Source organism: Myodes glareolus, chromosome 21 (genome assembly GCF_982192425.1).
Source record: "Myodes glareolus chromosome 21, mMyoGla1.1, whole genome shotgun sequence".
Classification (NCBI taxonomy): Eukaryota; Metazoa; Chordata; class Mammalia; order Rodentia; family Cricetidae; genus Myodes; species Myodes glareolus.
In genome coordinates, this window is record NC_142046.1 from 20,062,936 (window position 1) to 20,075,751 (window position 12,816).

Below are 12,816 nucleotides of genomic sequence, written 5' to 3' on the forward strand. Positions count from 1 at the left end.
GCTCAACAAAAGCGCAAGAGAAGGCCTGGGCACCTGGCAGGCCACGCCCCTAGAAATCCGCTAGAGACCTGATGGGTGGAACCATTTTGCTACTTTCTAGCAAAGTGGCCAGAACCCGGGCTGCAAGCCCTCACGTGGACTGCAGTCAGGTCACGTGGCCTGAAGGCTAGCACGTGAGGCAGCCAGCCAAACACGAGGAGGGGCGGGGCAAGCCCAGCACGAGGTGGGCAGGCGTGAGGGGTGGGCGTGGCGAGGTGCTTGCGTGAGAGTGGGCCTCTGGGTGCTGGTTGGATGCAGCGCTCCTGGAGGTAGGCAGAGTGTGGGTGAGGACAGGCTGGTGGGCAGAGCTGGGGGCTATCTGTGGCTTCCGGTTTGTTGCTTCCTTCCCTCCAGCTTCGTGCCCATGGCGTCCAGAGGCCACGAGCGGACCACTGAGGATTATGGAGTCTCTGGCTTCGCCGGATGCAGGTGAACCGTGGATTGACTGGCTCTGAGAGAGACGGGTCCCCGGGCCTTTCTTTGCTTAGGGTCTACTTTTTGTCTTCGCCCTGCCTGGCACAGCCGGGCAGAGTGCCCCATCTTGGCGTAGAGAGGTGGGGGAGGGGTTTCGAGCTGGACAGGTTGTATGCCTGGATGACCCAGGCCTGTCCGCCACTTCTTTCCAGACGTCCACTCCAAATGCCTTGGTTCTCCAGGTGGAGCACTGGTGGCTTTTGTGGGGTTCACAGGTGGTCTTGGCTCTGTTCTCTGTAGTAAGACTCCTCAGCCTGAGACTCGGGACAACTTACAGACTCCCTCACAGGGCTCAGGCCCCCACGCAGTTCCTGGGGCTGCCGCAAACTGTGGCTCCTGCCTTCGGAGAAACGTGGTCAGCGAGAGAGAACGCAGGTGAGGGCAGCCTCAGGATAGACAGTGCGTCAGAGAAAGGGGTGGAGGAATTTAGGTCTGTGGCTTAGCCAGGTTCTACCGATTTGGACCAATCAGGATTAACACCAGATCCCCAAGTAAACTCAGCCGTGTAGAAGGAGTGCAGGGGCCCTGGTGGTCCACAGTGGACCAGTGTGTTCAGGATCCTCTAGAGGCTAGACTCCTGACTTGGATTCATGCTTACACATACCAGAACAGAGCTGCCTCAGGGCTGTGCCCTCAGCCTAGAGTTATTGTGTGTCACAGCCCCAGAGGCTCAGGCAGCTGGTGGGCTGACTTTGCTGCTCAGGAGGCCTTGGGGGCTGCTCAGTGATGGGTTCCAGAGACTCTTTTTCTCTTTTGGTGAAGGCTAAGCCCTTTTGCTTGTCTGGACGCAGGAGACGGATCTCCTTAAGCTGTGAACGCCTGCGGGGTCTGCTGCCTCACTTTGATGGCCGGCGGGAGGACATGGCATCCGTCCTGGAGATGACTGTGTACTTCCTCCAGCTTGCCCACAGTATGGCTCCTGGCTGGGAGCATCTCTCTGTGAGTTGTAAGCAGGTGGGCCCTGTCAAGCCTCTGCAGTGGATCTGCTGTGTAATAGCCTTGTTTAGGGGCAGCATCCTCATTGCTTCCTTGGGCCCTCTCCTTCAGCCCAAATTGGCCACATCTTCTGCACCCTCATGATAACATTCAGACTTACCAGTTGGTGTTCTCTGGAGGGGGCATGCGTCCACTGTCTCTCCTCAATACTGTAGATTGATTAGTTGCCCTTATGTGATGCCAGTGTTGGGGGTGTTAGGGTCTCCATGTGCCCAATTCTGGCCAAGAACATCTACGCTTAGTCTTCTACCCTCTGATCCCAAGACACCTGCCCGATTCTCAGTCCTGTGTGTATTTGTCACACCTGTGTTTGAGGAGAACTCTGTTCTGGTGACTTGAGGCCCTGTGGTCAAGCCCCAGGGTGGATACAGGCTGACTCAAGAGCAGGGAGGTGTTTGAGGGGTGAAATGTCGGTGCCTGCAGATCCTTTCCCTGTTCTGGACCCACGCCAAACTCAGGGGACTCCCTGGGCATCCATGGGTATCTGATGGGGAGGCTGGGCAGAGGGCAACAGCCTGATCCCTGCTTTCCCCACCCTGAGCTGCTGCCTGGTGTGTGTGTCTTTAAACTTCAGGTTGCTCAGCCTTCCCAGGAGATGTGGCACATGTGGCAGGGGGATGTTCTGCAGGTAACCCTGGCGGATCAGATGGAAGACAGCAAGCCGGAGCCCGGGATCGTGAAAGCATCTGGTGCGACTCGGTCAGTGTCCCCGTGGCCCATCCCTGGGCCCCGGGCACTGTCTGAGCGACAGTATTCAGATGCATAGTCATACTTAACCCCTCACTCACCTTGGACACCACTGCTCACGCTCTCAGGGGCTTTGCCATGGTCCCTTGAGAGCCTGCTGTGACAGTCTCACACAGATGTTGTCGGTGGACCCGGGGTGCTGGGAAGAACGGGCTCACTTGACTCTTCTGCTCTGTGAGTCTCTGAGTTCCTTCTTATACTCTTATACTCTTTTTCAGGGCGCAGGATCCCCCTTGCTGTGGGATGCTGGGTATGGACCAGAGCCCTGACACGGAGAGAATGTCAGAACTGCTGGAGAGATCCTCCTCCCCCGATGGTAAACCCCAGGGCACATTGTCATTCAGTGTGTGGGCCAGGTGCCCTCTGACCCTGAAACGGTTGGCACTGTTGCTAAAAAGGCTGCCTTGCCTCTGCCCAGAGTCTAGCAATAGCCGGCTGTCTCACCTCTGCCTCTGCTGAAATTGGGGTGACTCTGAGGCCTGAAGCCTTTCTAGCTATAGCTCCAGGCCATGGGGTATTGTTCCCAATGCCAAGCCCTGGTCAATAGGTACCAGTGAGTCACCAGGTGGGCTGCCTGATGGCAGTTTACACTTGCCTTTTCTGGCTGTTTCGTCTCTCATCAAGTGTATTTTCCTTGTCTAGACGTCTCAGCTGACTGGGCAGGACTTCTAAGCAGCCACGTGTATCAGGATTATGGGGATAGGCAGCTAGTCTGAGGGAGGAGCTCGGGGTCACCGGAGCAGTGCTGAGGGGCACTCCTCTGCTTGGGTCGCTGTTAAGTACTTCTGGCGTTCACATGTGCACGGCGTAGGACAGTAGCCTGGCCTGCACCGCGAAGGCTAACCTTTCTTCTTTCCACTCAGAGCCTTGCAGCTTGAGCCCAGAGCCTTCCAGCTTGACTCCCGGGCTCTCACCCTGGCTTCCTCACTCGTGGCAATTAGCCAGCCCCCAGACAAGTGACATCCTTTCTGGTGGGCTGCACCCCGTGGGATCCCTGGCCAGGGACACTGAATCTGCAGGCATACTGGCTGAGGAGGCCAACTTGGTCCTGACAACTGTGCCTGATGCCAGGTGGGTACTTTGTGTTTGTGTGTGGGGGTGTCTGTCTGTCTGTCTGTCAGTGGCAGCGTCACTTACCTGCCTTCAGTCCAGCACTAGCCTGTGCCTTTTTCCACTTCTGGACGCTTCCAGTCCTGACTTCTACCCCACATTAAGAGGAGGCCCAGGCAACAGGCCCAAGCCAGACTCACCATGTGGCTTTCTGATATGTGTTTCTAAAACATTTTTGTCTCCTAATTGTCTTTTGTTTGGGCTGATGATGAAATAAATTTGTGTTTGGGGAGCACACACCAGCTGGAGTGTGGGAGGCAGAGGGGAGGGATGGGGATGAAGCCATGGCTGGAGAAGCCAGCGTAGATCGCTGTTCAGCAAGAACCCTATGGCTAGGGCCTGCACCCTGTGACTGTGACTTCTATACTTGGTGCTGGCAGTGTGAGCCTCTGTGGAGTCTGAAGAGCCTTTGTATGATTGGGATTGGTTTCTGCTGAGTTTCTGTTGCCTCGATGCCCTTGGCCACTAAGAAATCTTCTCATCTCTAGATATGCCACAGGAGCAGGGTCTGATGTGATGGATGGAACACCATTTCTGCTGACCACCAACCCTGATTGGTGGTTGGGTGAGTGAGGCTGTGAGCCCAGGCTGCCTTTCCCCACACTGACCCTGGCTCGAGGGCATGTGTCCAACCTGATAGGACCAGGGAGACTGCCCAGGCCCAGCTTGCTCTCTGACCCAGAGTCCCCAGGTCGTCTCCACCTCCTTGTCTGGTGATGATCAGTTGTGACCATATGCGACTGCATGAGCGTGTATGGAAATGATTGTGTGGAGTCCTGGAGTTCAGTAGTGTTCCTAGGTCAGCTCCACGGGGCCACCAGGACGTATGGTAGACGAAGCGTATGTCTTCCTGCCTCTCGGGTCCAGCGTTGAGGGAACACTACTGTGGTTCTCCCACGAGTAGATCTCCAAAGCCCTGAGAGTAGGGTCAGCAGGGCTGGGCTCATCCCACCTACAGGGAGGAGAGAGTCAGGTTCACACTCCCTTCTCAGACAGAGGGACAAAGGGCTTTGCAGATTGGCCAGGGTGGTAGCAGCATGGGAGCCCCTTACGCTGTGACCAGACTGCGGCTAGTGTCGGGGTACGTGCCTGCCGTACTGATGTTCCCTTTTCTTCCAGGGTCGGTGGAGGGCAGAGGAGGCCCAACCCTGGCCATGAGCAGCCCTATGGATAGGGCAGAGGCAAGCTTCGTGGGGGATCCCGAGCCCAGCTCCCAGGAGCTCCATGCTGGCCCTCTAGAGCTGTGGGGCTTGGATTTTGGCAGCCCTGGCCTGGCTCTGAAGGACGAAGCAGACAGCATCTTCCCTGACTTTTTCCCCTGCTAGCTGGGTTATGTCAGCTTGGGGGCAGGGCCACACCAAGGACGTGTTTAGCCTGTGCCCCAACCCTTGCCTGGGTGTTGTATTTGGGGTTTGGTTTGCAGCTGTGGTCTAATTTGAGGGGGACTGGCAGAGCTGCTAGTGGGGTTTGTATTAAAGAGGAAAGTGGTTTTCCTGGCAGAAGCACAATCTCTGACTTTTGAGTAATTAATCCAATTCATTGGGCATATTGCCCCAACTCCATTCAGAGCACAGGCAGCTGTCTGGATGCGTTCGGAGAGGTTCTCAGCCTGGTGGGATCCCTAAATAACCCAGTTCTGTGCCTTTCTCCCAGAGAGGTGCTAGAGACCAGGTGCTGTTCTCCTCCCTGGGGTCAGGTATTCGAGTTGGGTGGGGCCTTTCAAGGGGATCCTGTGTCTTTTATCCCAGTACACTATGTCCTGGGGCAAGGGCTGGTTACCTCTGTACGTGCTGTACATGGACTCCTGGCGACCCTCCGTGTCTGCCCACACATTCCATGCTGGGCGGCTGTGGGCAGACTGAAGATTGGCACTGGACGTCCGTTCTGGGCAGGCTGCAGGCTTATCCTGTTCTCTGCAGTTGGAGACAGCCCCAGGTCCCTGGGACTTCCTCCCCCATATCAGTCCCTGTTCTGGGGCCAGAGCAGCCCAGCCCAATTCTTCCAAGAACCTTGAATGTGAGATCAGAGCTCCCACAAGGCTGCCCCCACAGTCAGTGGAATGTTCCATTCATTCCCATGAGTCACTGCAGACAAAAGCTCGGGAGCAGGTGGCGTGGGATGAAGCACTTGGGGGCTGTGAGCGCTGAGATCATCACACATCCCAGGAGCTGAGAGGGCCACGTGATGGTCCAGGAGGGTCTGAGCGCTCGTACCACTGTGTGGTCCAGGTGGGCGCTGAGCAGAGCTGTCCACCCCCAGTACCTCACCATCACCAGCCCATGGTTTACAGGGCTGAAGACTTTGGTCAGAAGAGGGAGTGGCCTCCAGGTTCCTGGCTGCTAGTATGCCAAAACCATGTCAGATCTCTTGAGCACAGGGATTGTGGCCTCATTTTGCCTGTCTGCTGTTTGAGTTTATTAGTCAACTCCGGTTGGCTGAATTTGCTTGTCTTCTAGAAGAGTCCATGGGTGTGCTAAGGCCGACAGCATGTGTGTGTGTGTGCCCATAGAGATGTGTGTGCATTTTTGTCTGTGTGGCATTTGTGTATCTGTGTGCCCATGAATGTTGGTGTGTGTATTTGTATTTATGTTAGGGTATGCATGTATGCATTATGTATTGGGCATAATGTGTGCACGTTACAGCCATGGGAGGGTGAGCATCCATACCTGCCTTGCTGTGTGACTGCTCCTCTGTCCTTGGGCATGGCCCACCATTCACAAGCATGTGGCCTTAGGCTGAGCCAGGGTCCTGGCCTGCTGCTCTTTCTGGTTTTGTAGCCTTAAGACAGGTCATGGAAGGATTAGCTGTCTGGGTCCTACTCGCCCCTCCCAGCAGATAGACTGGACGTGCTCAACCATCTCCGCAGCCAACCGTTTTTTGGATCTTTTAAACCTTAGGTACCACTGTGGTCGGTGTGTGGCCTTACCTGTGGCACCTGAGAGAGGCAGGGAGTCTGGGTTGAGTTGTTCAGAGTCGTGGCTTAGGGCCGAGGGGAGGGAAGAAATTTTCACAGGGCGTGAGGGGTAGACCCCACTGCAGGAGACAGGTGGTCGCTTCTTCCTGAACCAGAGATAAGAATGAGCCTGAGACCCAGCCAGTTTCTTGTGGGCAAGAGCAGTAATGGGTCACAGACCCTGCTCAGGTAGTGGGGGACCACAGCCCCCAGGGTCCTGGGACTGAGGGCAGACTTTCATTCCAGGAGAGTTGGGAACTTCAGAACCTACCCCACAGAGGAGCATAGGAAAGGGGCTTCCTGGCTCAGGGGTCTGGCCATGGTGTCTACTCCTGTAAGGCTCTGTGGACGCAGGTGTGGTTCCTTATGCAACCATACCTCACCTTTCTTTTTTTAAATTAATATTGGTACAGTTAGCTGAGATTGCAGGAGGTTCTCATCCAGCTGGATTTAGGAGGCCGTGAGCAGCCACCCTGGATAGTCTTGCTGGCGGTTCTGGACCCCGGTCCACGTGGACTGCTCCAACACTGCTCCATTTCCCTCTGCAGAACCCTGCCGCTTCTACGCAGCTCATCCCAGGCCCCAACGCATGGACCTGGTCATGCTCCCTGAGAATCAGCTCTGCTCATCCCCAACCCCTGGCCCTGGGCAGTGATCACCCTGCTTGGGGAAAAGCGCCCACTGCCTGAAAGCTGGATTCTGGGGTGTTACAGCCCTGTTTTCATTCCTACCACCATCCTCCCCCAATGCCCTGCAACTGCGGGTTGCCCAAAGCTTGGAGGCATGCAGTCTGGTGGCATGAAAGGCACACAGCAGTGCTGCCAGTGCTGTCTGCTCTGTGGTCTTTCCTCAGAGCAGAATTCCCAGCGGGGTAGGCAGGGGGCTAGCACTAGAATCCTACTTCATAGGGGAGCCACGTGTCATCAGCAGGGGTTGTTTATGATCGCCCTGCAGGCCCTGTGTGAGACTATTTCTGGAACCCTTCAGACTGCTGGATTCCTCTGGAACCCCCAGTGCTCGGGCTGTGGTTTGAACAACAGAGCCTATGTGTGTCCTCAGCCTATTTGGGAGACTTATTGCCTAGAAGACTCCGTGACAGAGGCCTGCGGGGAAGCGGGGAGGAGTTGGCATTTCTCTGTCCATGGGGCCTCAAAACCTTTGAAGAGAGCCTGTGTGCTTTGTGTCAGGTGAGGGGAGCTGGGTCATGTGACAGCATTCGGAGTATCAGAGGCCCTTCTGCAGGGCCTTGGCAAGTCATGGGCTTCAAGGATGGCTGTGGGAAGGGGGTTTGGGGCAGTTAGAAGTGTGTCTCGTCCCACTTCTTACCTCTCCAGTAAGCACACAGTTCTGTGAAAGTATACACCCCTGTTTTCACAAGGCTCATATTCTCCATGTGCATAAAAGCTGAGTTCTTATCTGGAGCTCAGAAAGGGGTGAGGTAGGACCCAGGTTTGCCTATGTTCCTTCCACAACAGGGAGATCCCCACAGGAACAGACAGTTGAACCTTTGGAAGCTCAGGGTGTGTCCTTTGACAGAGGAGTGAAGGTGTAGAAATGTGTAGGGCGTGTGGAGGCGTGTGTACGTGTCTGTTGTGGGGCGCACCATTGGATGTATGCGTGTGTGTACGTGTGTGCATTCTGGGCCTTGCTTTCCTTTCATGTAGGGTCTCTTCTCTTGGCTGCTGTATTGGGATGCAGGCATCTGATAACCACAGATGGAATAAATGCCACATTCTGGTTCCCGGGCCCCTCTCTGGCTTCAGGCCATCCCCCTCATCCCCCTCCTCCGTCATCCTCCAGTGTCCATGCCCCAGTGCTTCCTCCTGCTCTGTTTGCAGATCCTCTCACAGCCTTCCGCCAGCCACGTGGGCCCCTGGGGTTGCTTGAAAAATAGACTCTGGGCTTGTGGCATTCCCAGCAGTTTTCAGGGACCCCAGGGAATGACCCTCCTGGCTGAAGGATGACCTCCAGTAGACAGTGGTCACAGAGGCTCAGGGAATGACACTCCTGGCTGCAGTGTGGCTTCCAAGATGGTCGCTCCCCGGATTCTTTCTGGTTTTTACAGATGTGGTAGTCAGGTGATATGGCCGGCCAGCCACCAGGAAGTCAGTGGTTGTGCCTATTTGGCAACTTTTGCCTTTGATGGGATGGGGTCCCCACATCCCTGCCTGTTGCCTTGTATTCTCCTGGCCCCTTTCCTGATATGTGATCCTGGCTTAGCTTTCTCAGCCAAGATAGGCAGCTCTAAGTCCAGACAGTGACAGTGATGCCTTGGAGCCCAACTGGCCTGTCTTCTTCATTCAGGTCCCTTGGGTCAGGCTCTGGAGGATGATGGCACAGTCTGAGGGGAGGCAGGGGGTGGTGCTTTATCCTGAAGGATACGACAGGTCCTGAACTCTCCATTGTCATCTCATCAGCAACTCTCTGGCAAGTGCTGCACCTCAGCAGACCCCTCCCTCAGCACCACTGCCACCACCCACATGGATGACAGCAGCTAGTACCCTGGCACTTACGAAAAGAGGTTTATGCACCTCCAGCTCCCAAGAACAAAATATAACAGCTGCTGGGGTGGACAGTCTGTCTAGCCCAGAACTGATCAGTCAGCACCTTGTAGTGGGAACAGAAAATGACATTGCTAGCCCTGTCCTGAGAGCCCCAGACTGCGTGGACCTTTGTGCTTGGCCACTTACGCAAGGGTTGTCACCTGCCCCCATGCTTTGTGGAAATCACAGTTCAGGAGACAGGGTATTGGGACTCAGGGACTTTCAAGATGGTAAACTTGGCTCTGCCACTGTTAGGGAGTGCCTGACCATAATAGGTGCCTGCTAGGGGTACCTGCTCCTGAGGCAGTGGTCAGTCAGGGGTTCCCACTCCTGAGGCAGTGGTCAGTCAGGGGTTCCCACTCCTGAGGCAGGTGGTACCTGGGGTCCAGTCCACATCCTCACTAGCTCATACTCAAGACAGGTGGTTGTTCCAGTGGCCCTACAGTCTCCTCTCAAAGCTCTGGTCTCCAAGCAAGCTCCAACCCGGGCTCTTCCGGACGTGACCTCAGCTCGCACCACCATGCAGCACTGTGCTCAGAAGTAGGAGTGTCAGTCCCGGGCTACCTGTGAGGCTGTGTCTCAGACTGACTTGGGCCTGCAGATGGCTCTTGTTCTATTCTGAATAACTCCAGAAGAGTTCTCCCTCTCCCCATCCTGTGTGTGTGTGTGTGTGTGTGTGTGTGTGTGTGTGTGTGTGTAACGTGCACTAGTGACTGTGGACACATGTCCTAGACAGCTGCTTAACTGAGAGAGCAGTGTGTGAGCTGCAGCTGAGCACCTGGTGGTGGCAGCCACGCTCACCGACACTGCAGCTGCTGCACACAGGACAGACTCCAGACCTGCCTAGGTCCTCAGCATCACTCGGTGCTTGCTGAAGTCGCCTGTTGCCAAGTGCAGCCCAGCGGTTTCTGCCCCCCTCTAGGTCTCACCCCTCCTCCCCAGTGGGACCCTGGTAGATGCCACCTTGCTGCTCCTTACAATTTTACATAATTTGTGTTCCTAAAGACTTTTGTTCTGTTTTTGGAATTTATATAAACATCATGTAGGGCACATTCTTCTGATACTTGGTTTCCAGTGCGTTTTCTTGTTTGTCAGACTCTCCCTCCCTTTCTCTTTCCTTTTGCCTGAATGCCTGCTATTTCTTTTTGAGAGTATGTTATTATCCTGGGGTGGCCTCAGGCTCATTATGTAGCTGAGGACAACTTTTGGGGCCTTCCGCACCCACCTCTCCATTCTGAGTTACAGACACTCTGCACCACACCCAGTCCACCCTGGGATCAAACCCAGGGTCTTGAGAACGCTAATCAAGCAGTTTGCCAGCCGAGCCGTCTCCCCGACTAACCCACACTTTTTGATACTTTTTATTTTGTTTTTTTCCTAGACAGGGTTTCTCTGTGTTCTGGTTGTCCTGGACTTGCTCTGTAGACAAGGCTAGCCTCAAATTCACAGACATCCGCCTGTCTTTTCCTCTGGAGTGCTGAGATTAAAGGTGTGTGTCATCATGGCCTGGTCTAACCCATACTTTTAACTTTTACTTTTTCTGAACTTGTGTTTTGTGATTGGTGTAGTAATGTCTTCAGGCCTCATTCATGTTAAAGTATGTGTCAGAATTTTGTTGCTTTGTTTTTTAGGTTTATTTTATTTTATGTGTACGAGTGTTTTGTGTGCATGTGTGTCTGTGTGCCACATGCATGCAGTGACCACAGAGGCCAGAAGGGGACACACCTAGGACTGGAGTTAGGGATGGTTGTGGGTGGCCATGTGCATGAGTCTGGATAGCAACCCTTATCAGACACGATTTGAAAATAGTCTCTTCCGAGATCTCCTGAATAGATTGGGAGCGTGGGGACCATGGGAGAGGGTAGGAGAGGAAGGGCGGGGAGCGGAGAAAAATATACAGCTCAATAAAACAATTTAAATAAAAGAAAATAGTCTTTTCTCTTCTGTGTGTTGTCTTTTTAATTAACTAACGTGTGTGTGTGTGTGTGTGTGTGTGTGTGTGTGTGTGTGTGACTCCACACTGTGGAGGTCAGAAGAACTCACAGAAGTTGGTTCTCTCCTTTCACTCATGGGTCCCAGGGATGGAATTCAAGTTGTCATGCTTGGCAGCAAGCTCCTTTACCCAGTGAGCCACCGTGTTGTCCCTGGCTGTGGCCTCTTTGCTCAGTGTTCAGGATCTTTGAGGCCCCAAGCTTTCAGTTGTGTGACATCTGATGTCTTTCCTATTGCCTGTGCTTCTGCTGTCCCTTTAAAACCTCTTACAGACTCAGCACCTCAAACTCTCCCTCCTTTATTATCTAAGCTTTGATCGCTTTAGCTTTTGTGTTTAGGCCTGGCTCGTTTTGAGTTTGGAGGGTGTGGGGGGAAAAATGTCTCCTTCATTCCTATGTAGTGTTTTTAGGGCTCCCCCTCTCCGTGTTTGTAGATATACCCACCGATTTAGCAACTTTGTTGGTTTATTCTGGGCTTCCTACTCTGCCCCTAAGATCCAGGCATCTGTCCAGCAGTGTCCAACACTGCTTTGATCACTGTAATGTGCTTTATAATATGCTCTTTTCGTTTATATGGCTTTGGTTTTGGTTTAGAGACAGGGTCTCTATACCAGGATGGCTTAGAACTCAGAGATCTGCCTGTCTCTGCTCCCTGAGTGCTGGAATTAAAGACATGCACCACCACACCCAACTTGTAGTATACTTTGAAGTCAGGTCAGGGTGTTTTTCTTTTTTAAATTTTTATTTTTTAAGAATTTTTATGATCAGGGCCCCTTGGGATTTCATAGGAATACTGAGATGAAATGAAGAAACCCCCCACTCGGATTTTGACAAGGACTGCAGTAAAGCTGCCTGTCACTGTGGTGTCGGCTGTCAGCAGCACTGAGTCCCCAGTCAGTAGAGGGACTTCTGTTTAGTAACACCTTCCTGTTCTGTTCACAGAATTCTGTGGCTTCAGTGTCTAAAACTTTGCCCCTTGGTTAAGTTTGATCCTCATCATTTCTGCTACTGTTGTCTCTAAAGTTGAATTCTAATTTCCGTTCAGAGTATTTTCTGTTAATGCTCAGTGAGCTCCAAGTGTTGGCTGTATGTCTGCAGGAGTCCTCTCCTAGCCAGCTTCAACAGTTCCCTTGATGAAGACCAGAGTTAGCTGAGGGAGTCACAGGGGATGGCCTCAATCAGGTCGGCCTGTTGGAGGTCTGTGGGTCATTTTCTTGATTGCTAATTGATGTAGGAGGGCGCAGCCTACTGTGGACCATGACATTTCTGGACATGTGAACATAGGTTGTATATGGATGTTGGCTAAGCGGGAGCCATCATGGTCAAGCCAGTGTGCAGTGTCCCTCCATGGTTTCTGCTTCAAGCTCTTACCTTGAATTCCTGACTTCCCTCGATGATGGACCGCAATGCTGCAGGTGTCACGGTATGCTGGAGAGATGACTTCCCTCGGTGATGGACCGTGATGCTGCAGGTGCTGTGGTATGCTGGAGAGATAACTTCCCTCGGTGATGGACCGCAATGCTGCAGGTGCTGCGGTATGCTGGAGAGACACATGCTCACTCTCAGCTGGCCCCAGAGATCTGTGGATTACTCAAGGTCTGAAGATAGTGAGAGCTGCTCAGGGTGTGTGTTCTCTCTCAGCTGGACAGGCTTAGATGTGTGGATGGAGCACCTGCACATTGTGTTCCATGTACTTGTTCATGTTTCATCTGTGGACGTTTTGTCTGATTATTCTACCATTGTCTAAATAATAGAGCCTAAGATGCCAAGTCTTGATGGATAGCACTCTGAAAATGTGGCTTTGTGTGCAAAAATGTTGATTAAAACAGGACCTTGAGATAACCCCAGATGGCCTGCATAGGTCCTAGGTGTGATCTGAGGTGTGCTTGCAAGAAGAAGCAGGAGGTGTGTGTGTGTGTGTGTGTGTTTATTACCAGCAGCATGTACAGAGAACCACATTGAC

The 12,816-nt window shown here is 53.4% G+C and overlaps 1 protein-coding gene across 1 annotated transcript; it reads left to right on the forward strand.

Moving 5' to 3' along the window:
• The first annotated feature begins 227 nt into the window (after positions 1-227).
• On the forward strand, positions 228-4,874 carry Sohlh1 (spermatogenesis and oogenesis specific basic helix-loop-helix 1). The gene is made up of 9 exons (XM_085681528.2): positions 228-308; positions 394-468; positions 754-888; positions 1,305-1,452; positions 2,084-2,208; positions 2,475-2,572; positions 3,120-3,327; positions 3,855-3,931; positions 4,486-4,874. Exons 1-9 carry the CDS (start codon positions 292-294, stop codon positions 4,689-4,691), a joined length of 1,089 nt encoding a protein of 362 aa, XP_085537654.1. The 5' UTR covers positions 228-291; the 3' UTR covers positions 4,692-4,874.
• The last annotated feature ends 7,942 nt before the right edge of the window (positions 4,875-12,816 follow it).